We start from the raw sequence: 27,899 nt of genomic DNA on the forward strand, positions 1-27,899 counted from the left end.
TTCCTGGGTTTGGGGTCGTCGCACGGTTGTTCTTCGGTCAATCATAAGCTTTTACTCAGGACTTTACTCCCGCGGGGCTTCCTCTGCTCCCTGCAAGAAAATTTGGAGGTCAGCGGACAACTTTGCAACAACTAATTTTCTCCTTCCACCCCGCAGGGGAACTGAAATCAGGTTGACAGGTCGCCGATGAGTGCCTTTACCCACGGAGCCATCTCGATGGCCCTAAAGTCAGTTTATAATAAGCAAAATAAAAATCTCAGTGAGACGCAGCAGTGGCTGCCTCTCTGCACAGCATTCTGTGGCAGCCTCAAGTGCAGACTACAGCTCAGGCTGCAGCACCAGTTGGATCTGGAAACATCCCCGAGTGTTTTCAGTTAGGAAGCGAGAGAATGGCTGAGTCACTGTGTGCTGACCTAAAACTCTTAGGTCCTTCACCAGGCAGCTTGACCTTTGCAGAGTCTGGCACCGGAGAACCCAACGGCTTTGATGTTAGTGAATCAGATTCTGGGTTCCCAACAGCCGACCAACCAGTGTTTGAACGTGGCCTTCGGTATAACGTCGCAGGTAGCTTAGCCCTTTGCTAACTGAGGCTGTCATATGCACTTCACACCTTGTATTATACACCCCAGTGCTAACAAAGTTCCCCCAGACCTCACCCCACCCAATCCTCTGAGATCTTTCAGCATCTGCTCCCAGGAGCAGTATGGTTTTCTCTAAGAACCCTCGTGTTCATTTGCATGAGGATTTAGTCTCCATGATCAAAACAGGAAAATGCTATCTGTCTGGATATGTTGATATGGAGATTAAGGGCTAGGGAGACAGTTCAATGTAGAAAGTGCCTGCTGGGTAAGGGTGAAGGACCTGTATTCATATCCCCAGCACCCATGTAAACAGGTGTGGCCGTGTGCATTTTTAACATCAGCAATGGGGGAGTGGAGGCAGGCAGATCCTGGGGGCTCACTGGCCAGCCAGCCTAGATAAAATGGTGGACTCCTGGTTCAATGAGGAACCTGTCACAGAAAAAAAAAAGTAGAGAGAGAAATTGATTTCTGGCCTCCACACTCCTATACATGAGTGAGTGTACTTATACAATATGTGCATGCACACACACACACACACACACACACACACACACACACACCCCACTGAACTAATCAAGCTTATTATAACAGTATGCAATTGGAAGCAACCTAAATATCTCACTGAGTAGAAATGTTTAATTAGTTATGGTTTGTCAAAACAATATTATACAGACATTAGGCAGATAAATAGATTTGTGTGTCCCAATGAAAGTCAAAGTATCACTTATAATACTGTTGTGAACGACAGCATATATCACATGCATACAATCCACATAAAACTATTTCAGAAATGCAGGGCCTGGGAACAGTCTTATAATCAGGGTACTCAGCAGGCTGAGGCCAGAGGACTGTGGGTCTGAGAGCAGCCTGAGAAACTCAGTAAGATTTGTCTTTAAATAAAGTAAAAGGAAAAAAATCATATATTTGGTTTAGGACTGCAGAGATGGCTCACTGGGTAAAGTGCTTGTCATATTAAATTATGTAACTGAAATTTGATCCCCAGACTCATGAAAAGAAGCAAAGCTGTACACACACACACACACACACACACACACACACACACACACACACGAGAGAGAGAGACAGAGAGAGACAGAGAGAGACAGAGAGAGACAGACAGAGAGACAGAGACAGAGAGAGACAGAGAGAGAGAGAGAGAGACATCATGTATGTTATTGTGAAGAGATGCAGCAGCCCATTGGGTTAGCCCTGACAAGCATTTGGTAGTGTGTAACTCTGTCAGCAGGGCAGTCTGAGCTTGGGCATTATGATTCATGGCTCAGCTGGGTTTGCTTGTGCTCACTCTTGCTACAAGGGCTTGGTCAGTGGCAGGTTGGGCCAAGTTACGTCACTCATACATCTAGTACTGGCTGTGTACTGTTGGCCAAGCCTCTTTTGTGAGTGATCCACAGATAATTTTGAGCAGATCTGCAACAATATTCAGTGTTTTGAGACAATTATAATTTTAAAGTTATGGGAGGTATGGATATTGATAGATTGCTTTGAGTATTTTAATAGTATTCCCCAAACTATGGTCCCATTCAGCCTCTTTGCTGGCTGTGTCCAGATGCCACCAATACACCGGCTCAGGGGGTGTTAGACAATGTCCAGGATGGGGAGTCTACAGTCCTCATTTCCCTTTGAGACATAAGAGCACTGCTGTACCCCAGGCCTAAAGGGAAAAGCTGGATCTGGGACTAGCAGGATTCAGATCCCATTCAGAGCTGGTGTGGAGCACTGGAGGGGTGGGAGAAGAGAGAAGGCCTTCCTCAGAAGTCTCAGTGGTGTGGCTCTTTTAGGAGAAGGCCTTCCCCATGGCAATCTTTAATGAAGCAGCTGTCTGAAATGATCTTAACTTGTTCATATTTCTTTATTAGGGGTGGATGTGAATGCATATGCACATCGGGGTGAACCGGGGATTATATGATTTGGGGGTATGAGAATATCCAGGAAGGGAAGATCATTGGCTTGACGGTTAATGTCTCATTAGCATGAAGAGGCTTTCCAGGTGCTGTGCTATGTGTCTGACTGCTCTTGGTCACCTTGGTTGAGTGTCATGGTCATGTGCTCCAGAGCAGGGACAGAGGCAGGGAGGAAGCAGCTCCACTCCTGCCAGCTTAGATCTCTGATAATTCCCAGGGTTTGAGTACGCATGGTCCACCTTGGCAGTTCTTATGCGCTTCTTGTGAAAGGCAGAAAGGGAAAAGAGATGCCTGGGCCGTGAGGGCAAGCCGACTTCATGTGTGCATATACCAAGATGGTCTGTCTCAAGGCTGATGTAAGAGACTAACAGAAGCCAGGGGAGAAAGAAGTTCTTCAGAGCTGGGATTAAGCCATGAGGAGGAATCAAAGTAGCCTGGTAAACACCACATATCTACCACAGGACGTGGAGGCTCCCAGAAGGATGGGGTCTTAGATCTCTCCCTTCCCATGGAGCTTGTTAATGGTCAGTGAACTTAATCTGGCTTTGACTTTTGAAGACACTGACAGGTCCGACACTTGTGAGATGTGGCTAATGTATTGTAAACTCTGTGCAGATTGTGGCCCGGGAACTGCTGGCCCAGTACAGCAAGCAGCATAAGGAAAACCCGCTCTTGGGTATGATCCAGAACTGGACTGAAACTGCCATGGACAAGCTGAGGACCAGGTACATGCGGCCCAAGACATCATCCTTCCTCCATAGGGGTTTACTCTGCGCCTGTTTCTAGAACATTGACACAGGTCAACTGGGCTTGTTTGACAAATTTAGTATCTGATGGATACAAAAGCAGTAAGGACTATGTAAAATTAGTGCTGTGTTCCTGCCATCTAACTTAAGACCTAAAATATTTCTGACTCTGCCCTTTCAAATTTCTTCTTTATCATTTATTCTGTGAATTTAAATCTTAAAACTTCATGAGGTAGGTTCTTTCTTCTTTCCATTTTACATGTAGAGAAACTGAGGGACAAAAATTAAGTATTTTTCTCAAAGTTAAATGGAGTATGAGTGGCTGGGGTGAGATTTGACCCCAGCCTGTCCACTTTGGGGAATCTATGCCTGGATTACTTTTTTAATTTATTTTTAAATTATTGTCTTTAACCTCTATTGAAAAGACTCAATATCTGATGTATTATGTGATTTTCTGTTTTCACCTCAGATTTTTCTTTTACTTTGGTTTACCTAAGTTAGATGAGTAGACAGGAACCTTCATTGTATGAGTAAATGCCACAATTTGACTGTATTATTCAAATCTCCAGCTTTGGTCGGTATTTGAGTTGTGTTCAATATTTTGATATTTGGTGTAAATTGGTCAAACACCTTGTTCGTGTTTTCTGAGGAACATGGGGAGAGTTTCCAACTCGAAGCATCATGTTCATTCTCCAGCGCCACAGACGTCCACAGAGTGAGCTCACCCTCTCAGACGCAACTGAAGCCCCACACACGCAGTAACCTGACCTGTGCTGTACCCACAATGCTCTCTGGTGTTTGGAAGAAAATCGAAGGATATTGACCTTAATCCTTTCACTGGCTTTCACGGGTCATTATTGACTTGTAATCTGTTGTTTGGAAAGCACTGCCCTAGGGTCTGTTACATAGGTGCAGAACTGCTCTTTAATGGAGTATGCCGATGTTTAACTTCAGTAGATGGCTCCAGAAAGTGTTCATGCTACAATTTCCACCAGCAGCAAGCAGGTTTCCACTTCTTTGAACCCCCTTGTCACCTATAGTGTTCACACTTGAGAGCCATGAGGTTCAGTTTACAAATTTATTCTCAAAAACAAAAACAAAACAACCTCTCCCCCCCAAATGAAAACACCTCATCATATTTTAAGTAAGTTGTGGTTTTGTATCACAACTATCTTAACTTTACTCAGGAAAATCTGACACTTTCTTATAGCCTCCTTGGGCCCTGCACTCATGTGTATACTCACACACAGACACACACATATACACCTAAGTAAAAATAATAATAAATCTTTAAAAAGTATTAATAATAATAGAGTGTACCAAAGGCCACTAAACTCTATGTGTAAAGTAATAAACACAGCAAATGTTTAGAGAACAAGTAATTTTCTCACCTCTAGTACACACACACACACACAGACATGTACACACATGTGCAGCATGAGCACACGCACACACACACACAGGCATATGTATGCACACACATGCACACATACACATGCATATACAAACATGCGCACATGTGCATGCACACATCTGTGCAACAGAGACATGCACACATGCACACACTAATAAGTATAGTAAAATTTAAGAAAAAATGATTTTTTGAAAGACACAATTTCCTAAAAATCTCAATTTATTATTTTAGTGCACTTTTGTTATTGCTACATTATAAATTTTATCAAATGAATTTCTTTATTCTCTTAATTTGATATGCCTTTGTAAAATTTCTTACATTTATTTGTGTGTGTGTATGTGTGTATGTGTGTGTGTGTGTGTGTGTGTGTGTTGGTGCGTGTATGTGCATGTGTGCCATAGCACATGTGTAGAGGTCAGAGGACAACTTTCATGAGTCAGTTCTTGACTTCTATGAGTTCTGGGGCTAGAATGTGGATCATCAGTTTTTAGCCACTGAACCATCTAGATTGGTGTCCTTATTTGTATAATTCTCTGCTTTAGACCTTACATCATAGTTTTCTTGTTGAACTGTTTAAGGAGAACCTTTTATTTGATGGACGAAGTCAGTAAATGACTTGAAAATGATCTAAGCTTGTGAGAATGTTTAAAACTTTGATTTAACCCAGTGGCCTTAGGACTGTTAAAGCTCTTTCTTCATGAGTCACTTCTGGTAAGTTCCACCTCCAGCCACACCCTCTTTGTCCTGCACTTGTCCCTTGCTTTATTGCTGTGGTTCAGTCTCCCCAGAGCTTCATCTGATCTAGTGTTTTTCAAACAACCACTGTCCCCTCTGTTGCTCCTCAAATGTACGTTACTGTGGTGGTTAATTTTCTTTGTCAACTTGGCACAGTTTAGAATTACCTCAGAAGGGATCTCAACCACGATTGTTCAGATTAGATACACCCGTAGCCGGGCCTGTGAGAGACTGTCTTATTGGGTTGACTCAAGTGGAAAGATCCACTCCAAATGTGGGCAGCACCATGATCTGGGTCCTGGACTGAATGAACGGTGAGCGACGAGCAGCTGAGTAGTGGTGAGCATGCGCCAAGCCATTGCCCTTGCCATTGGTTGTGCATATCATGTGACTAGCTGCCTGACACTAATTCCTGATGCCTTGACTTTCTGGAAGTGATGGACTATATCACCTGGGGTTGTAAACCAGATAAACCTTACTCCCTTAAGTTGCTTTTGTCCAGGTGTTTTTATGACAGCAACAGGAAGTGAAATTAAGACACCTCTTTATTGTTTTATGGGTGCCCATAAATGTTTTATTTTTTTAAATTCTACTTTGGGAGAGCTCATAGTATTTTTAAAATAATTGCTTTTACTTAGAAACTGATTATTGTTATCTATAACCCAAATATATTAAACTAATTTAAAAACCTATTAGAAAATGCAATAGAATATGCAATAAATCTTACAGTCTTGACTGAAAACATGGAGGAGCAGACTGGAGAGAGGGCTCAGGGGTTAAGAGTACTTGCTTCTCCTGCAAAGGACTTGGATTCAATTCCCAGCACCCACATGGTAAGGGTTACCCACCTGTAACTCCAATTTTTTAATTTATTATTTACCTATATATAAATATAATTTATTATTTGTCAATTATTTGTTTATTTTATATACAGTATCCTTTTCTGGCTACTGAGGGTATCAGTAAAATACATGGTACATGTATGTATATACGTATAGGTAAAACATCATACATAGAAAATAAATAAATCTAAAGCCACACAGACTATACAATAAATTATGCATTACACTTCTCATAACCATTGGGATAAAGGAAAATACACAGATCTGCAGCCGGTCTCTTTTCATCCTTGCTTCTTAATTTCCTGTTTATTCAAACTGCCTTATTTTAAAGCCTGACTTGCTTGACTGAAGTCTCTCTTACTTTCTATGTCTCACTTTCCTCAAGCACTCTAGGAAACCAGACTCTCTTTTAGCATTGGAACGCCCCCCACTGCTGGGGATTTGCCCCCGCTGACTGGTTTGACTGTTTTCCTAACAGAGCTGAGAAGAGAGCCAGTCCCAGCAGCATTGGTTTCATCCTCTCAGGAACCTTGTTCACAGCCTGCAGCAAACCATCCCCTCTTTGTCTCCTTTCCAGAGAGCAGAGCTAGCTGTGTTTTTGTCACTGGAACATGGTGAGCAGAGTTAGCTGTGGTTTTGTCCCTGGAACACAGCATGCTCTCAACATATGCAAATTGATATCCCCCTGCAAATTTTCCAGGATAGATTTTTGATGTGCCAAGGCAGTATTCCAATTGTAAATATTAGGAAAGTGCTAGCCCACTTACTTTTTTGTCTCAGTTATTCACCTCTGTGGTGGTTTGAATAAGGATGGCCCCATAAGGCTTATATATGTGAATGCTTGGTACACAGTTAGTGGAACCATTTGGGAAGGATTTGGAGGTGTGGCTTTGTTGGAGGAAGTATCACTGGGGGTGGACTTTGGGGTTTCAAAAGCCCATGCCATCTCTAATTAGCTTTCTCTGCCTGGTAGTTGCCATCTCAAGATGTAAGCTTTCAGCTACCGCTCTAGCACCTGATAGCCTGCCTCCTGCCATGCTCCCCACCATGATGGTCCTGGGACTCTAAACCCCTGAAACTGTAAACCCCAAATAAACTTTCTCTCCTGTAAGTTGTCTTGGTCATGGTGTCTCTTCACAGCAATAGAAAAGAAACTGAGAAAAACTCTAGAACAGTTCGCCACTCTCTCACTTAGGCAGGATTCTGTATGCTGGTGCTGTCACACTTGGGATTCTCTGTAAAGGAGAGTATTGCCACCAACACATTTCCAGTACTCCCTGTGTACCAGACACAGCTCTGCATGTCAGTATCATCACACGGCAGTAGCGGGACTTTGCTCCCATAGGACTCATAATTTAGTTGATTAGGACAACTTAAGTCTTAATGACAATGTCCAAGGGAAGTACCCAGAAGTGGGGGTGGGGGGGAGCACAGAGAAAGAAGGGCTGAGAACTTCCCAATCCTTTGAAGTTTCTCCAAGCAGGCAGCCATTATGGGATCACCTAAGGCTATTGTTTGTTTGGACCAGAGAGAAACCAGGCCTGGTTCAGAAAGACTTTATGGGACTGGGCTGGGAGGCACAGCTGTGGCTCAGCAGGGAGGAGGGCAGACCCACTGGAAGGAGGTGGGCCTGAGCAGAGATCGTACCTGGACTGACCCAGGAAGCTCTCCCTCTCAGCATCCTGGCGGTGAGCCTGCCAACGCTACCCTCACACTCATATCAGTCTAGAGGCTTCACAGTGGCAGCCAGATTCTAGGAAGAGTCAAGATTCTGCCTCACAGCGTGGTATTATTCATATCCAACTGTGAAAATGTTCAACCAAATTTGAAGGATTTGAGGGTGAACATTCATGTATTCACCTCCCATGGAAAAATCTACCGTGAACATGCTAGTTAATTACTGTTCATGGTAAAAATCTCTATCACGTGTACACAGTCATGTGTCACTCGACAACAGGGACAAATTCTGAGAAGTGAGTCCCCAGGCTGTTTTGTAGGGGGAACGTCATGGAGTATATGTCACAAAACTGGATGGTATAGATCAGGGTTCAGCTTGGACTCTCAGTGAAATCACAGGACATGATACTGCCATGGGTTTACATGGTCATCACCGTGGGGACGTGGTACATTGTTTAACAGTAAATATTTTAACAACTATTTACTATATGCTGAAATAATGATAAATTGTAGGCTTGTAAGTGCACAGAGGTATGATATAGTTGTTTATTATCGTTATATAGCGTAAGTGTTTACATATTTACTTATGCTGTACTCTTATATGACTGGTGGGCAGCACAGTAAATCTGTTCACAGCAGCATCTGCACAAACACACAAGTCCTGGGATGTGCTGTGCGCGTCTCTCTCTCTCTCTCTCTCTCTCTCTCTCTCTCTCTCTCTCTCTCTCTCTCTCTCTCTCTCTCTCTCTCATTTCTTCTAATAGCCCTGGTTGTCCTGAAACTTGCTCTGCAGCCCAGACTAGCCTCACACTGAGAGATCCACCCTCCTCTCCTCCCAAGTGCTGAGATTAAAGTTGTGCACCACCACACCCCACTCTTGCATTGTGTGATTTTATAATGGCCATGGTACCAATAGGCAATGGTAAAGTTCCGGCTCCATTGTGAGCTTAGGGGATTGTTGTACAGTGCAGGCATCGTTAACTGGAATCTGCTGGTGTTGTCACCTAGCGTCTGCTCATCTCCTTGTGCATCCTGAAGAACACTGCAGATATCAGTGTGCTCTGAAATAGCATTGTTTACTCAAGTTCAACCTGTGGGGACAATTCTTTTTCCTCTTATGTAGAATTTTCTTATGATAGCCTGCACACAACTTAAATGTACACTTGTTGAGTTTTGGCAAGTGCACACATGTTATTCTGATATTTTTCCACCAAAGCCTAGAGTTTCCCATTCTAGGGTTTCATGTAAATGGAACATACTGTCTATACTCTGTTGTAGCTGCCTCAATAATTCAATATAATGCTTTTTGAGATTTATTCGTGGTGTCATATGTATTCTTCCCCCCTTTTTATTACCGAAGGGTATTTTATGGATATTCTGTGATTTGTTCTCCATTCTCTTATAATGGACAGACACCTGGGATGTTTCTAGCTTTCCACTCTGATGAATAGGGCAGCTATGAATAGTCTTATATAAGCCTTTTTATGAACGTTGCTCTTGATTTCTCTTGGGCATATACGTTGCTACTCATAACGTATGTGCTTGTTTTATGAGAGACTGTGGGAGTGTCGGAGCCGGTTTGACCATTTGACACTTTCCTGGGTTGATATGAGTGTTCTGGCGTCTCCGCCATGTCCTTGGCAACATTCGACACAGTATATTTAATTTTGGACAGACCGCTGGGTGTAACATGCCATTTCACTCCAGCTTTTATTTGCGTTTCTCCGATGACCGGTGATCTCCATTTGCCTTTAATGGAGTTTTACTTCTTCAGTCATTGTGTCTCTCCTGTAAAACAGGCAGTTACTCAAGGTCTCTCTTGGCAGTGGTCCAAGTTTCAAGACTTTCTACTTTTGGGTGACTTCCTTGCACTCACGGGGGACGTGGATGTGAGGGTGACATCCTGCACACACAGTGCACAGTCTAAAGGGGATGTACACTGATCTATGGTAAACATCCAAAGACAGAATGGCAATGTCCAACATAAACACTCACAGCTCCAGGTTTCATGGACTAGCCACTGGATGACTAAGTCATATTAAAAAACAAATAAGCCATGCAAGTTTTATGAACTAGACTGAGTCAGGAACTCGGCTTTCTGAAGCTAGGTTCAGAATGAGCACTGATATAGTGATTGAGATTTCCCAGGAGCTGGTGTGTAAGCTTCCCCCCAACCCCACCCCACCCCACCGCCACCTTTGTCTATGAGGAAGGCAGCCGTTCGCTGAGCACTTTGCCCTTCTGACTCGTGAAGAGTAAGCTTCTGCTTAGAATGAGCAGCAGCTCCCTGGGGTTTAAGGTTTAATTAGTGGGAATCTGAGTTATTTGAGTCTCACAACCATTCACTTTCCCAAGATGTAGGGAAACAGGAAAGTGAGCAATGGGAAAACCTTGTATGAATGCATGTCCTATGGACTGGTTAGCTTTTAGTCTACCTGACATAACAGTGTCATCTGGGAGGAGTGAACCTCAATTGAGAAAAGGCCTCCATCAGACTGGCCTGTGGTCAAGTCTGTGGGTGATTTTCTGGGCCCATCCCACTGCAGGGTGGTGCTACCCCTAGGCATGAAAAAGCAGGCTGAGCAAACTGTGAAGAATAAGCCAGTAAGCAGTGTTTCTCCATGGCCTCTGCTTCAGTTCCTGCCTCCGGGGCTCTGCCTTGAGTTCCTGCCCAGCCTTCCCTCAGCGATGGATTATAAACAGGAAATATAGGTTAAATATGTTCTTTCCCTCCCAAGTTGTTTTGGTCAGTGTTTATCACACCAACAGGGATGCAAACTAGTAAAACACACCTTTAAAAAATTACATTTAATTATTTACGTGTGTGCGTGTATGTCACTGCATGTGTGTGTGTCAGCATGTGTGTGGAGGCCAGAGGACACTTACAGGTATCTGTTCATGCTTTGCACCACGTGGATCCCAGGAACTGAACTCAGGTCGTCAGGTTGCATGGCCAGCGCCATGTAGAGATATCTCACCTGCACTCCTGTGTCTTGTGGTCTAGGTTATCGGGAGATTCATGGGGAAGAAACACAAAATCAGCACCAAGTCAAACCTGTGACTCCCAAGGTGGGGGCCATTTGTCTGTTGGTGTTTATTTCTGTTGAGAGCCCGTGCTTCAGTTGCCCCCTCTGTCAAATGGGAAGGGTATCGATGGCTGCCTCACGAGGGAAAGCATGTTTACCCCATGCTCACCTACAGCCCTCTGGACACTTATCCCCTCCAGCACCTGTATCCCCCAGAATAAAACTCACAGAGGCTTGAAGGTGGTCTCTCCGTGTGACATTCAGTAGGTGACCGCATCCTTCTGAGCTTTAGTTTCCTAAACAATATCCCTGTTATGATGGTATCTGCATGTTAGATAACAACTCAACGTGGGAAATGCTCAGTAACCCAATACTAGATAATAATAACTCGAAAATCTTGAACACTGTTATAAGCTTCGCCTGATGGAAATAACTGTCAAGAAAGAAAAGCTACATACTCTTCGCTCACTGCACAATTGCCCCTCCTTTCTTTCTCTCTCTCTCTTCCATCCCCCTCCCCTTCCCTGGCCTTGGTCCTTGGGCCCAGTGAACTCACCCACCCGAGAGCAGCTTCCCAGTGAACCTGCCTTTAATATAATCTAAGAAAAAGAGCTGCATAGAAACATTGACTCTTGAGATGCCACATCTTGAGATGTCAGTAGAAAACACAGGGAGCCATATTCCCTCTATAGCAGAAGGGCAAAGGCTCACTAGGAAGCACTGAAAAGAAGCACATGTAGTAATGCCAGTGAGAGCTGGGATGGGGTGCACGTCCGTCATGCCTTCCTAGAGGAAGACAGTAATCTGGGGTTTTAAGATACATATTCGGTTGTAATAATAATTACTGTTCTTACTCATCTTCACCTCACTACCACCACCATCATCATGATCATGTGTGTGTGTGTGTGTGTGTGCGCGTGTGTGCGCGCGAATGTCCATGTGAGTATGTGTGTATGTCTGTGTGTATGTGTGTGCATGCACACATGTGTGTGCATGCGCATGTATGCATGTACACGTGTGTGTATCCATGTGAGTGTGTGTATGTCCATGTGAGTGTGTGTGTGTCAATGTTTGTATGTTTGTATGTCTGTGTGTTGGTTTGAGGATGACTTCTGGGGGTTGGTTTTCTTCTACTACAGGATGGAAGGATTTGTGCCTTTACACATTGAGGCATCTGTCTGACTCTTATTTTTTTAATATTGTTAAATTATATGTATGTGCACGTGCATCTGTGTGTGTGTGTGTGAGTGCGAGGGTCTACAGAGGCCAGAGGCATTGGCTCCTTTGAAGCTAGAATTACAGGCAGCTGTTAGCTACCTGATGTGATTGCTGGGAACTGAACTCGCGTGCTCTAAAACAATATGTGTGTGCTCTTAACCACTGCTGGGCTGCATCTCCAGCTCTTGCCAGCCAATGACCAGGCTGGCTTGACACTCACAAAGATCTGCCTCTGAGGAAAGGCATGTGCCACCCCTCCACACCTCCAACCTGGCTGTGGATTTTGTTATTGTTGTTGTTTTGTTTTGTTTTGCTTTTTTAAGACAAACTAATAACAATGGTCACTGTGTTTTTTGTTCCTCCAGTTTCCTGGTGTTTAACACTGACACAGTAGGACATCTTGCCTTTCTGCTGAAAGCAGTGAATTTTCGAGAAAGAGTTCTTCAGCGAAGTTTGGTGTCCAGAATTTACTATAAGGTAATGATACTGTTATTTTCCCCCCTTTTGGTGAATGTGTAAGGCATAGCTGAACTGTGTACTAAATTTAGTAGGGAATGAATCTGCTTAATCAGAAGTTTGGGGAAGTACTCAGAGCCCTACAGGCTGTCTTACTGGGCAACCTCGCCTGCTCTAGAAGCATGCTATTACTGTTTAACCCTTTGTGTGCTGTTCTAGAGTCCTACCTGTAAGCATCATTTGGCATCCCCGTTAGGTTCAGAGTGTGGTGATTTTCATTGGGAATGAAAAAAAAATTGTCCCCTTGAGAAAATCTGTACATCAAACATATGTAAAGTTAGCATTGTGATAGTCTGAGGTGTATTGCATTTTTTTATTAAGAAATCTGTGGATTTCTGAAACATAACACAGGAGGTGAGTAGATGGTTCAGTTCCTAAGGTACTGTCTGTACAAGCGTGAGGACTGAAATCACCCCACCACCAACACATACATGTGCACATGTGTGTGCACATGCATGCGCATGCATGCACACACATAAACACAAACACACACACACATCGAGAGAGAGAGAGAGAGAGAGAGAGAGAGTGTCTGTAATCTCTATACTAAAGAGGTGGAGACAACAGTCTCCTGGGGTTTGCGAGCCAACCTGAATAGCCAGTCGGGGAGCTCCATGTCTAGTGAGAGACCCTGACCCTGCCTCAAAAATAGGTATGAGAAGGGATAGAGAAAAACACCACATGTTGATCTCTGGTCTCCACATGCACATGTACACACATGCATGGGCAGTTACTCCTCCACACATACCTACATACAAATAACAACAACACACAAATACCCACATAGGCAAAAAAATTACCATCATTGATAGATATCAAGAAGGAATAGCTATCGTGCATAGTGCCAGTGTGTTGGTGTGAGGAGAAACCAGCTCTACAGGGTTCATCATTTCATCCAAGGCAACTGGTCAACACGACCCCAGAGAGCTTTACTCATCCAGTCTCTATCAGCGCTCAGGTCTGAAGAACCAGGATACAGAGATCTGCTCTTCTGTACTGCAGCTAGGTGCTAAGAGGACAAGAACTGAGTCCTGGAACTCTCAATCCACTCTCTTTCTATCAATGGCACAATGACGTCGCTCATCTCTCGGTCTAACAGAGGAAATAGGAATGGAGAGAATGCAATGCATGTGGAGACATGCGTTCTCTCAGGAGGTGGCTGAGTGCAGAAGAGTCCTGGAGATGCGTAAGTGGCTAAGACTCATACGTACGGATTAGTACCACACTACATAAAGGTTTGTTGGAAGCTGGGCCTGGGGATGAGCAAGTCAGTCCATCTTTCAGGTAGAGATATGAAGTGAGGTTCTGCCAGGCCGCAGCAGCATGATCAGGTGCCTTTAAGTTACCACACATGCCCTGGGCTTTTTGTACATGGAGACAGCTGCAGAGACGGGAAGATATCACCCAGGGCGAAGAGGCAGCAACTGAGAATGGAGAAAATGTAGCCTGTGAGCCATCTTTTCAACACTGTAGAAGAAAGAGCTGAAGATGAAGTTGCAATAGAGGAAAGTAGACACGGGCGGGAAATGCTAGCAATCCAACTGGTGGGAAATGCTAGCAATCCAACTGAACACAGGGAACCGCAGTGGTAACCACAGACACAGTGGAAAACTATTTGTTTTGCATTAACCAGCATGTCTGTGTGTGGGAAGCCTGTGCCCATGTACCAGCTGCTTTTCTCACTGCTCTGACAAGATAGCTGACAAGAATAGCTTACGGAAGCCTGCTTGCCTCACAGTGAGAGAGTGTGTGCATCACAGCAGCACAGGCATCCCGTGCATCACAGTGGTTCAAGCATCCTGTGCATCACAGAGGCGCAGGCATCCTGTGCATCACAGCGGCACAGGCATCCTGTGCATCACAGTGGTTCAAGCATCCTGTGCATCACAGCGGCGCAGGCATCCTGTGCATCACGTGCATCACAGTGGTTCAAGCATCCTGTGCATCACAGAGGCGCAGGCATCCTGTGCATCACAGAGGTGCAGGCATCCTGTGCATCACAGAGGTGTATGCATCCTGTATACCACAGCAGTACAGGCATAGATAGCTTTCTATTTGCAGTTGTTCTCTGCCAGAGGAGGAGCAATCGTTTTCAGTAATGTCTGCTCTGATTTTGAGAGAAGAAAATTTCACACACGCGAGTGTGTTTTCCAAACATCAAATAAACATTCGGCAAAGGATGTGCCGAAAAAATTGGAACGGACTTTAGAACCCGACAGTTAAGATTCACTGCTGCCAAACTTCAGCATCCTCCTCTGTAATTTGGAATAATAAGGCTGAGGACAATGCAAATGTGCTGTGCGGCTGGAATACCATTGGATATGTAAAGTAGCCTTGGAAGCTCTAACTCTTGCATTCATGTTAATTAGATTAGTCTCTACCACCCATGTAACCTGTTTACAGACAATACAATTAAATATTCATAGCACACAGACAGTTTCTAGGGCTAATCAGAAAGAAGACCATCAAGATTATCAAACAGGCTCCTGCCCTGGGGAAAGTCCACATCCAGTTTTAGCCTGAGGCGAAATTAAGAAAAAACCTACAAGGTTAGTAGAAAAAATATGGACATCTATTATTTTAGTTTGTAACCCCACCAGGGGGTTTCCCTTAGCTGGGTACAGGTGAGCCCGTGTTTGCTTCCATACATTAATTGCACATTGTCATAAAATGATTCTTATCCTCGGTTTGAACATCTAACCTAAGCAGAGACTGGTCAGTAGCCTTTGGCCAGCGTTAAGGACGGAAAGTTTATCTACAATCCCCAATTCTCCTGAAAACAACTGTAATATTTGGCTTAGAGCTTTCAAATTAAAAGAAAGAAGAGGAAGAGGAGGAGGAGGAGGAGGAGGAAGAGGAGGAGAAGAACAGGAAAAAAAAGAAGGAGAAGAAGGAGGAGGAGGAGGGGAAGGAAGGAGGAGGGAGGAGGGGAAGGAGGAGGAGGAGGAGGAGGAGGAGGAGGGGAAGGATGAGGAGGAGGGGGAGGAGGAGGGAAAGGAGGAGGAGGAAGAGGAGGGAAGGGAGGAAGGAGGAAGGGAGGAGGAGGAGGAGGAGGAGGAGGAGGAGGAAGGGAGGAGGAGAAAGAGGGAGGAGGAAGGAGGAGGAGGGAAGGAGGAGGAGGGAGGAGGAGGAGGGAGGGAGGAGGAGGGAAGAGGAGGGAGGAGGGAGGAGGAGGAGGAGGAGAGGCAGCCGGTGGCAACAAACCCAAAGGTGGCTTCAGGAACATGTATGTGTCTTCCTAATTCTTTGGTAAAGCTTTGAGATTTTTTTTTAAAAGCACATTTCATTATAGGCATGTTGACCAATCTTCTCAGAGCATTGGACTGCCACTGTGCCTCCAACCCTGCCATGACCAGTGAATCCCACAACAGAACCAGCTTTTTGCAGTCATTTGACCCTGGATTTCTCTCCCCCAGAAGAAGCCTCTGCTTTCTGGTGGCTGTAGGGGAGTGCTCACCCTAGCCTCCCTTGGGGACTCGTTTCTCTGGTTTTTCAGACTTATGTTGTAAGGGCTGTTCATAGTTGCTGCCTCATTTCCCCACTTGTGGGGGAAAATATAAACCAGTGAGGAATGGTTTGGCATATTGAGAATATTGCACCAGGAAAAGCTGCCAATATGCAGGGAAAATCTGTAGACAAGGAGATAGATTATCAGTAATCAGTGTGTTTGAAAAATGACTTTACTTGCAATGTGCATGTCAGAAGCCAGGTAGGTAGAGAGATGAGACTCTGGGCAAGTGAAACTAGTCCTAGCTAGTCTAGAGTTACTTCATGGTCTGCCTCTCATCACGGGGCATCCCCTCATGATGCACTTCTACTTGGGGTTTGTTTTTTTTTTTGTGGTTTCTGTAGTTTTTGAGAACCCCACACATAAGTGTAGTGTCTTTCCATTATCCCTGTCCATCTTCCCCCTCTAACTCCTGCCTCCTCCATCCCTCTCATACACACGACTTCTATAACCGCTGTTGCTACACAGATGTAACAATACATTCAGTGGTGCTGTATGTACATGTGTTTAGGGCTGGGATCAGATAAGCCATCAGATGATGAGTCCTGGAAAAAATGGATTCTCCCTCTCCCTCTCCCCCTCCCTCCCCCCCTCTCTCCCTCTTCCCCCTCTCTGTCCTTCTACCCCTCCCTCCCCCTTTCTCTCCCTCTCCCCCTCCCTCCCCCATTCTCTCCCTCTCCCCTCTCTCTCATGCCTGGAGCTCTTCATCCAGGAGTGGGAATCCCCTCATTCCTGTTGTCATTATGCATGTCTTGTTTAGTCCACCATATTAGAAGTTGTGTTATATGTGTACCAAGTGGAGCCGAGTACCCCGTAGTCATGTATCCTCTGCATTCTGACCAGTTGTAGACCAGTGTAGTAGCCTCCATTTGTTTAAAAAAAGAAGCTCCTTTGATGATGGGTGGTGTCTTAGTTACCTTTTCTATTGCCATGATAAAACATCATGACCAAGGCAACTTATAAAATAAGTGTTCAATTTGGGGCTTATAATTGGAAGGGTTAGCGTCCATAAGCGTCACGGTAGAGAACATGGCAGACAGGTATGGCACTGGAGCAGAGGCTGAGAGCCCAAATCTTTATCTGCAAGTAGGAGGCAGAGAGAGGCAGAGAGATAACTGGGAATGGAGTGGACCTTTTGAAACCTCAAAGCCCACCTCCAGTGTCACACCTCCTCCAACAAGATTACACCTCCCAATCCTTTCCACACAGTACCACCAGCTGGGGACCAAGCATCCAAACACATGAGCCTATGGAGGCCATTCTCATTCAGACCACTACCAGAGAAAGAGCAACACTTATCCATGGTATCAGTGTAAGCACTCAGGATACAGTTAAAGCGTCATTGGTTTAGGAAGATGGCGACTGGATTCTTATCAAGGATCTGTGACTCCTCCAGACACAGGTAGTTGGTTAAGTTTACAGTATGTGCCTGTACTGACTGGTTTTGTGTGTCAACTTGATACAAGCCATCAGGGAGGAAGGCGCCTCCACTGAAGAAATGCCTCCATGAGACCCAGCTGGAGTTCATTTTCTTAACCGGTGAGCAACGACGGAAGGCACAGCCCATAGTGGGTGGTTCCACCCCTGGGTTGATAGTCCTGGAGTCTATAGAAAGCAGTCTGAGAAAGCCATGGAAAAGAAGCCCGAAAGCAGCATCCCTTTAAGGCCTCCGCATCGGCTCCCGCCTCTAGGTTCCAGCCCTGCTTGAACTCCAGTCCTGGCTTCCTCCAATGGTGGACTATGATCTGGATGTGTAAGCCAAATAAACCCTTTCTTCTCCAACTTGCTTTTTGGTATGGTGTTTCATGGCAGCAATAGAAACCCTAACTAAGACAGTGCCTCTACTGTAGAGGGTACAGGAATCCACTGGGAAAGACTGATTTAAGAAAGCTCATGCAGGTTGACCTTGCTCAAGGTCAAGTTAAAAGAGAATTATGCAAAGGAGCATAGGGTATTATCGTCAAATCCAATCAGTAAACTGCCAGTTTATTTGGAGATGGAGATGGAGAGCCAGGGAAGTCTGGAAATACGATCGCTAGAAGAATAACCATGTAGCACTTCCTGTTTAGACAGTTCCTGCTACTCCAGTTTTGATTGTTGTCCTTGCACCACAAGAGTGTTCTCTGTGACTTTAAATGTGGATCTTTAAATTGTAACAATACCCCCAGGGCTTCTGCAAACAGTGGTAGCTGTTCTGTTTGTTTCAAGTTTAGACGGGACAGCACCTTTGTTCAGGTGCCACAGTTGGGGTTGGGGATTTCAGCTCAGCTCTCATCCAGAGGTGGACTGTGAAGAAAGCCAGGGGCTCCTCCCTGCGGCCGGTAACACTGGGCTGACTTCTTGGCTACGACGGAGCTTCTGTTCCTCCTCATTTCTGCATGTATTACTTGGAAACAAAAGCATCTCCTCCAAATCATTCATTCAGTGACATCCTATGATGTCAGAATGCATTCATCAACCATTATAATCCTATTATATCATTTTATGCTCTGAACTAGAATCCAATACTGTAGATTACTTTCTTGATTTTGATCAAGAAACATGCTCACAGCTTTGGCCATGGTGAGCTGCTTGTTTGGCTTGGTCTCCATGTCCCTTTCGTGCACATCCGACACCTCTTCCATTCATTCTTCCTTTACCTCTTCTTTCCATTTGAGCATTTTCTTCTTTCACGGTCTTTCTTTGTCACTGGCAACTCTAGACCAGGAGCCCAGGCTGCTTTGTAGAAAATCGTACTTGAAATCCAGTGTCCTCTCCTTGGGTCCCCTCTGCGTCCTAAGCCATAGAGTAAACATAGGTATGAACATACATTAAGTCATGTGTGTTAGAAACTGTGAGTTTCTAATGAAAGCTCCGACTTCAGTGTGAACAATAGGGTTCATTGTGAAGTCTCTCTTCCATTCGTTGTGTCTTGTTTGCTTGTGTGTGTGCACGTTCCCAGGATATATGTTAAGAACTTAGCAGAACGGCTCCTCGTGAGGAACGCATCTACTAACGAGCATACAATGTTTTTTTCTCTGTAACATTAGCCCCACATTATCCAATCAAACGATATTTCCAACATCTCTTTAACCAGGTCATCCCTTCTCGTCCGCATGGCTCTCTAACCATGTGTAGCAAGCATATTCATTCCAATGTGTCTTCTCTCAACTCCCCCTATATACTGCCTCATTTCCCTTTTCTCTTATTAGTTTTAGAGTTTCTATGAGAGCCTGTGAAGTTCCCTAGCCTCATTGCTGTATAGGAAACTACTTCTCTTTGGCTTTTTACTGTTGTTTTGAAAATGAACTCCCCTAGCTCTCTGAAGCATTGAAGCACCTAGCTCCTAGTAGCTCCTGAGACGGACCGAGGCTCAAGACCTAAATCAGGGAACAATCCACTATGGATCCATGGTTTTAAATGTGCTGATCTATGATGGGAAACTAGGAAGTGGTTTATTTGGAAAAACTGTGGATCGCAGGCTGTCATAAGAACCTCTCTCTCTCTCTCTCTCTCTCTCTCTCTCTCTCTCTCTCTCCCTCTCTCTTTATAAATTATATATGTAATCTCTCTGTGTCTCTGTCTCTCAGCCCTGTCTCTGTCTCATGCAATATCTCCCCCTCTCCTACCTGTCTCCTCCCCATCCCCTTCGCCCTCCCTCTCCTTTCCACTCATCATGGAGTGAGCATGCTCCATGATGTTGGGTTTCACCACGACCCAGAAACAACAGACCCTTGTTTGTGGCAGGCATTGTCTCCTGATGAGGGAAAGCTTGGACACTCACCTTTTCCATCCTCACGACTCTGTTTCCACCTCTTCCTTTTCTCCCCTTGCTTAGCTTTTTTGTGCTTCTTTCTAGTGTTTGAATATCTTTTTCTCATATAAAGGGCGGCCTATATAGACTTAGGATCTTCCTTCCCTCTTACTGTTAATGGGTCCCCTCTGAGTGCAAGCCATATTCTTTCTCCTGTACTGCAGAAACCCATCTGCTTTGTGGTTGCAGCTCAACTCCCTACTGCCTCTCATACATTTGATTTCCCATTTATGATTTCATAATTTCTGAACTCTGCTCAGAGGGAGAGGGTGACGTCAGCTGTGTCTACTTCCTCATAATCTCATCCACAGAACGGAGTCTGCTCTCGTGCTTTCCTTGTCTTTGGTTTGATGGGTAGCATGCTATCTCCATGTTACATGTGTGTATATGAGTAGCTTTTGATGGGTGGCAGGTGTTATCCCCATGTTGCGTGCTTGTACATGAACCACTTTTGCTGTGTGAGGGTCACTGCAATTTGTCTTGTGTTTTCTGCTCCTTACCAGGTCCACCCTTATCCATGAGATTTTGATATTTTGCCCATCATTTGTGTGTTTGTGTGTGCTGAGGAGTAAACAAAAAGAGACAGGAATGATGGCTTACACCTTTAGTCCCAGCATGTGGGAGGCAGAGACAGGTGGATCTCTAGTCCGAGGCCAGCCTGGTCTGCAGAGCAGTTCCAAGACAGCCAGGTCTACTATACAGTAAGACCCTCTTAAAACAAGGCAAGCAAATGCTAACAAAAAAATCTAAAAGTAGTCATTAAATGAATTAGTTTTAAGAAAACATTCCTATAAAAGAAAAGCTGCAGGTTCGTGTCATTTTATTGTTGGATCTGTCATTCATTTTAAATAAAACAGTGTCATTTCTGCTGGCCAGAGTTTTGTCACTATGGCACAAACAAACGCCTTGTAACAAGGAGAAGGTTGATCTTTTCCCACAGTTTCTGAGGACTCAGACCATGCTGACTGGCATTGTCTTCCAAGCCTGGGGTGAGTCAGAACTCTGTGGTAAAGGGTGTGGTGCTCACCCTCAGTAGCCAGGAAGTAGAAGGAAGAGAAAGGAGAGGTCACAGACAACACACCACTAAAGCACACTCTGTTTTAGATTTAATATGTGGCTGAGTGGGTAAAGAAGCCACACAAACCTGGAGGCCTGAGTCCAATCCCCAGAACCAATTTCACAAAGCTGTTCTTGGACCACTATATGCATGCTGTGGTACATCCTCCATCATCAGCTGACACGGTAACGCACACACACACACACACACACACACACACACACACACACACACACACACACACACACACACCACACACACACACACACACACAACACACACACACACACACACACACACACACACACACACACACACACACACACACACACACACACACACACACACACACACACACACACCACACATACACACACCACACACACATACATACACACACACACACACACACCAACACATACACCACACACACACATAAACACACACACACACACACACACACACACACACACCACACACACACACATAACACACACACCACACACACACACCACTCACCACACAACCACACACACACCACACAAAACACACACACCACCAAACACACACACACCACACACACAACACACACAACACACACATAAACACACACACCACACACACAGAGCACACACACACACACACACACCACACCACACACACACACACACACACACACACACACCAATAGTCAACAAATTAGGAAACATGAAAAACAGAGCCTACAGGATCAAAAGGTAAAATCAATGTGAAACAAAGCTCGTTTGTAATCCTCTTAGTAGGCAACTGGAAAATAAAAGTCAGTTTGTAATATACTCACAAACATGAGTGTCTTATACATATATTCAACAGTAAAAATTCCAAAGCATAAAAAAACAGTGCACAGAACATTACAAAATACCCACAGAGAAGTCAAGACATTTTTAAGTCATGGCGAGGCACCTATCATGTTAGTGTATGAGATTTAATGTTGCCGTGAGACGTCTTCCCCCACCTCCAGAGCCAGCTCCGTTTCAGTCAAAACCTTGGAAAGAACGTTTGTAAACCCGCTTGACAGTTTAAACGGGAACGAGAATGATGTAAAACAGCTCGCAGAACTTTGAAGAAAGTGGAAGTCGCTGAGGGCTGGTGCCAACTGATTTCAAAGCGTGTGCTGAGATCGCCCTAGTTCAGGCAGGAAGTTAGGCAGACCACCAGAGCACGGCCAAGCCCACTTAGCCACACATATTTGTCCACTCATATTCTGACATGAAATGAATTAAGTGAGGAAGAGGACTTTTTATTTTAAATAGCGAGGTAAAGTAGATTCTGAAAGGAGAAGAAACAAGTTGTGGTCTGTTTCCTACTCCATACACAAATGCTCATTGAAGACCATCATAGGCCTGAGCATAATCAGGGGAACTGTAGAATCTCCAGAGAAAACAGGAAAGCATCACCGATGTCTGCTGGAAGCCGCGGTAACCACAGACTTCTTAGGAAAACACAGAAAGCACCAATCGTTTACATTAGCTATTGATAAATTGTCTGGAAGACACCCATCAGGACAGAGGCAAACACTAAACCTGGGGGAAGTTACTCGTAGTGTCTGTGTCAGGCAAAAGCTTTTATCCGGAATGTGTGAAGAACCCTCTCGATGAAATAATGAAAAAGATATGATCTAAGAAAAGTTTTCACAAAAGACTTGAAAAGACACCTCATAAAAGAAGATAAAAGAGGAGCTAATGAGCACGTGAAACCTTGCCTAATCTCATTAGTCATAGAGAGCTAGAAATCAAAACCACAAAGAAGAACCAACACCCACCCACTGACGCATATCAACCGAAGTGCTTGATGGCACTCGGGCCGGTGGTAACGCAGGGCAGCCCTGGGTCTCAGAACCAAGACGTTCTAAATGGAAACCCAGAAGCTGAGGACACAGTGTGGTGGCAGAGCGTTCATTCACTACCATGCACAAGGCCCTGGGTCTAACCACACACACACACACACACACACACACACACACACACACACACAGACACACACACAGACACACACACAGACACACACACACACACAGACACACACACACATGACACACACACACAGACACACACACACACACACACACACAGACACACACACACAGACACACACACCACACACACACACACACACACACACACACGCACACACACACACACACACACACACACACACGCGCGCAAGCCTAGGGAGTCTTGGAATGTTGAATGTACACTTATTCTATGATCCAGGAAGTTCTGTCCCTAGAGATATGGCCAAGAAATGACACTACACGGCTCAGAAACAGGAGTGTTCCTAGCAGCTCTATTTATAACCCCAAGTTGGAAACTGGAAACCGAATGTTTATAGATATGAAACTAGACACGTAAACTGTGGTTGATTTCACATAGTGAATCATGTGACACAGCATGTGTGAGTTCTACAGACGGGCCTAGTGATGTGAAAGAGTTCATACCAGATACCCCATGTATGCAACAGTCGAGGAGGAACACTAGCTAAGGGTGGGGTAGTACAGTAGTCGCGATTGGAGATGGAGAGCCGCTTGGAGAAGGTCAGAGGTCAGTGGGGGAACGCTGTCTCTTGACGATTGGCATGGTTCCTAGGGGTATGTGCACATATGAAAAAAATCACTGATGAGTGTTGTTTTTTTGTTTTGTTTTGTTTTGTTTTTGGTGAAATGACTCAGTCATTAAAGTGCCTGCCATGCAGCCATGAGGACCCAAGTTCAAATCCCAGCATCTAACGTATCACATACCTGTAATCATAGTGCTGGAGAGGCAGAAATGAGTATCTTTGGGCCTTTCTGGACAGCTAGTCTTTCCAACGTGGGGAGCTCCAGGTTCAGCAAAAGAGCCTGTTTCAAAAAAAAATGGAGGGCAATTAAGGAAGATACTGATGTTGAAGCAGCAACACATATTCATGCATGTTGAGTTGCATGCCATTTTACATCTAACTGTGTATGTATATCTCAATGACAGTACTAAAGGTCTCCCCTCAAACAGGGCATCCCAGGGCTAGGATATATGGGAAAAGTCATTTTCTATATAAGTTAGAAACATTGTCCAGCAGATAGCCTTGTCTCCCCATGTGAGAAAAAGAATCAATGACTAATGGCGTCAATGAGGATTCACTAGGGTCTAGCCTGTGCTGGGCTCTGTCTTAGACACTTTCCAATATTACTCGGAAAAATAGTAATGGATCCCCAGGCCACGCCGCAGCATAGAATCTGCAGTCAGACTGGTGACAGGGCAGACTGCGAGAGATGAGCGGTGGAGGGCCAGCTGCGACCGCAGACAGGTAAACCCAAAGAGCTTAGACATTCTGCTGGGACCTTGCTTTGAGGCCAGGCCTCAGGAAACAGGGCTTTGGTGATCTGGTGAGGATGAACGAGTCCTGATAGACCTATAGTTCCTTGGAGAGCTCCCAGACCAGGGTTGGCACAGGGACAGATAAACTGGCTCATGCGAGAATGCCCCTGTCACTCCGCTTCTGGGTACCCTCTCCAAAGGCAGTAGACAGATCCCTGTGGTCAGTTGAGGTCACAGTCCTCAGTGATGCTCCTTCCACTGTGAGCCTGGGCTAGATGAATTGAACCAATAAAATAATCCTTGCACGTGCCCTCACTGGTTTAATGCCAGCTCAGTGGGGCAACAACCCTCCTGCCTGCAGGGATGTCAGTTAAACCACAGTCAGGCAGGGAAACTTCTGATTCCACCAGGCAGATTGAAGCAGCTGGTGTCAGTGAGGACAAAGCATTTGAGGCCAAACACGGGGTGACATGTGGCATTGGTACACAGTCTAAGTTCAGAGAACAGAAGCAGACTGTGTCCACGTGAGGGCACACATCCGACCTGCTAACTTGGAAGACAGTGCTACTCCAGATTCAGCCTTCCATTCTAGAGGCTGACAGCCCCTTGCTGACTTAGAATCCTTTATGGTAGCTCTTGTGGACCTGCTTGGATTCCGCTGTTCTCCTCCATCTGCCTACCAGCATCTCAAGCCTTTAGCGCTGCTTCCTATGTGTGTGTTGGGGGTGGGGTTAGTAGGTAAACTGCTTGCCTAACATGCCTGAGACCCTGCGGTCAATCCCCAACATCCTATGAGACCAGTGTACATTTGTAATCCTAGTACCTGAGCGGTAAAGGTAGTAGGTCATCCTTGACTACTTAGGGAGTCTGAGACTAACCTGGGCAACAGGAAAAGAAAAAGAAAGTAAGGTGGTCCTTAGTTCAGTGGAAGATACATAAATGCTCAGTTGAAACTTAGGATGTATATTTAAGTAAAGAAGGCTGGACAAAAAGGGGTTATAGGTATTTTTATTTTTAATTATGTTCTTGCTTGAAAGAAAATGTTGTTTATAGGACTCATACATACTAAAAAATGTGAAAGTTTAGGGCTCTAAAGGAGGTCAGAGAACCAAACCAGACAGATTTCTATGTCCTGAGCTAAAGAGACCAGTAAGGGAGGTGACAGGGCTGGCTGGTGGACTTGGGCATCCTGCGCATGGCACTGAGGATCTTCTACCTTCCTTTCACGAGATAACTGTGACACAGGTGTCCTGTGAAGATCCTCCTCTCATCAGCGCTGCAAGGGTGACCTGTGTAATGGCCACAGTCACCAGCAGCTCAGACGAGTGAGCCTCAGCTGAGACAACAGCAGGGAAACCAAACTGTGGTTGATGGAGCTTTGGGTCATTTGATGGAGACACAAAGGTGCTGTGGGGGCTCCAGCTTACATCCTGTTTCCAGAATGATATCACCAAAGAAAGAAAGACCCTTCAGAAGTCCCAAATCACGGTGGGAAAACACAGCCGGGTCAATGATTCTGTTCAGAAGCCTCTTCTCTGAATTCATCTCTGACCCTCGTTTTCTGCACACCGTCCTCACCTCTTGCTCATCCGCTCATTCCTCTACCCGTCACCCAGGCCCTTCTCCAGCAAGCTGCTGCACGTTCAGGAGAAAGATCTCAAGGCACAATACATGTACATAATCGTAAATGTGCATTTTCTGCCTTCTGTGGGCTAGGAGAGGTCACTAAAGGCAATCGGGTCCCGTGGCACGGTCTTCAGCGGGATGGGAAGTGCAGGCTGTTGAAACACAGTCTGGTTGACTGGACTCCAGCCACACACACTGGTGCCTGTACAATGTATTCAGACCCTGTAATTGTATTCTTCCACTTCTTTCCCTGATACAGCAGCAAAGGGGAAACTCTGCAAACGAGGATGCTGTTAGGAGAAGGGCCAGGCAGCAAGCATTTATTTACAAATCTGTTACAGGAGATTATCAAGATCCATTTCAGGAATTGAGCTTTCAAAAAAAAAATGCTCTAAATGACCAAGGAGAATGTATCGCCCATAATCATTTTCTATGGGCTAGGTAATGAAAAGCAGACTCTTCATTGGACATGAAAGCAGGGGAAATTAGGAAGTAATATATTCAATTGTAGAAGCCCTTTGCCAAGACTGTATTGATTTCATGTTCTGACAACTTCAGTTAAATCTCCATGGGTAAGCACTTTTGAAGCTGATCACATCTAAGACATACGTGTTCCCACTGCTTGGACTCCAGGGGTGGATGGAAGTGGTGATGTCTCCATTGGGGATGCGGCACTCCACCTTCTCTTCGGGACGTGTTCATTTTGATTGTGGGAGAGTTTGGGCTGCCATGGTGGGAGAGGCTGGCCCCCTCTGCTGAACCCACTCTATTTCTCTGCTTCCCTCTTTGGGTGTCTTCCATCTGCCCTGGCCAGATCCTCAACTTTGTGGTAGGTGCTGAGGTCATGTGACCAGCCAGAGCTGTACCCACGCTCCAGCATCAAGGATGTCCCAGGAAGGCTGTGCCAGCTTGGTGGGAGGGTGGAATAAAACACCAAAACAATGAGAGAAGATACTGGGGAGCTTCCCGGAGGAGGCGGGATTCTTAAAGCCAGGAGGAGGGATGATCAGAGAAAGAAGACATTCTGGTAGAGAGGATTGTGTGCTGAAATATCTGGGTAATGTAGCGTTTAGTTTTTGCTACCCCACTTTAAGCTCCGGGTGGACCCTGCTACCAGCCCTGACCAAGTTCCCTCGGATCCATGAATGAGACGCACGCACGCACGCACGAACTAATTTATTTTCAACCTGCCTTATTGGCTCCATTGCTAGGCGCTTCAATTCTCCTGTGGCTAACATGTCCTTCTCAATACTCTTAGCTCAGCACCTTTTAATCTGCCCTCGGTTTAGTTGCATTTCTAATCTCTTGCCTAGGGAAGTGGCTGCTCTGCCCGAGATCTCATATGGCTGGTCACATTTTCTCCCTCCAAAGCATAGTGAAATCTCCTTTCCTCTTCCTGCGTCTCTTAGCGTGCCTGTGAGGTCTCGGGAGTCCTGCCTCTTTCCTTCTCCCAACAATTAGCCCCTGGCATTTTTATTGGTCGATCAAGAACCAATTGAAGAACAGAACCTTAGCCTCAGACAAAGGTGGGGAATGGGAAGCTTATTAGGTAGAGTGCTTACCCTAGCATTTACAAGTTGCTGAGCCGTTCCCCAGAGCTGCACAGACCAAGTGTGGTGCCCCACGCGTGTAAATAATCCCAGTACTCCGGAGGTGGAAGGGGATCAGAAACTCAAGGCCATCTCGTGTTGCATAGCAAGCTTGAGGTTGACCTTAGACACATGAGACCCTAACTAGAGAAGACAGGGAAGTATGTGTCATAGAACTGGACACAGATCTGGGTGTGCATGCGTGCATGTGTGTGTGTGTGTGTGTGTGTGTGTGTTGGCAAGATGGCACCTTTGCTGCTGTGGCCAGTGTAGAAGAGTTTTGTGTGAGTAAGGATGTGGGTCTAAGCCACATCTCAGAC

The 27,899-nt window shown here is 45.3% G+C and overlaps 1 protein-coding gene across 1 annotated transcript in view; it reads left to right on the plus strand.

Annotated features, from left to right (window-relative positions):
* The window catches only part of Acoxl (acyl-CoA oxidase like), a 297,983-nt gene that overhangs the window by 206,694 nt on the left and 63,390 nt on the right, over positions 1-27,899 (plus strand). Inside the window, exons 15-16 of the mRNA XM_032902341.1 lie at positions 3,119-3,228; positions 12,527-12,638. Coding sequence (XP_032758232.1) covers positions 3,119-3,228; positions 12,527-12,638 — 222 coding nt within the window. The remainder of the gene's footprint in view (positions 1-3,118; positions 3,229-12,526; positions 12,639-27,899) is intronic.

The sequence above is a fragment of the Rattus rattus genome, chromosome 5 (genome assembly GCF_011064425.1).
Source record: "Rattus rattus isolate New Zealand chromosome 5, Rrattus_CSIRO_v1, whole genome shotgun sequence".
Lineage (NCBI taxonomy): Eukaryota > Metazoa > Chordata > Mammalia > Rodentia > Muridae > Rattus > Rattus rattus.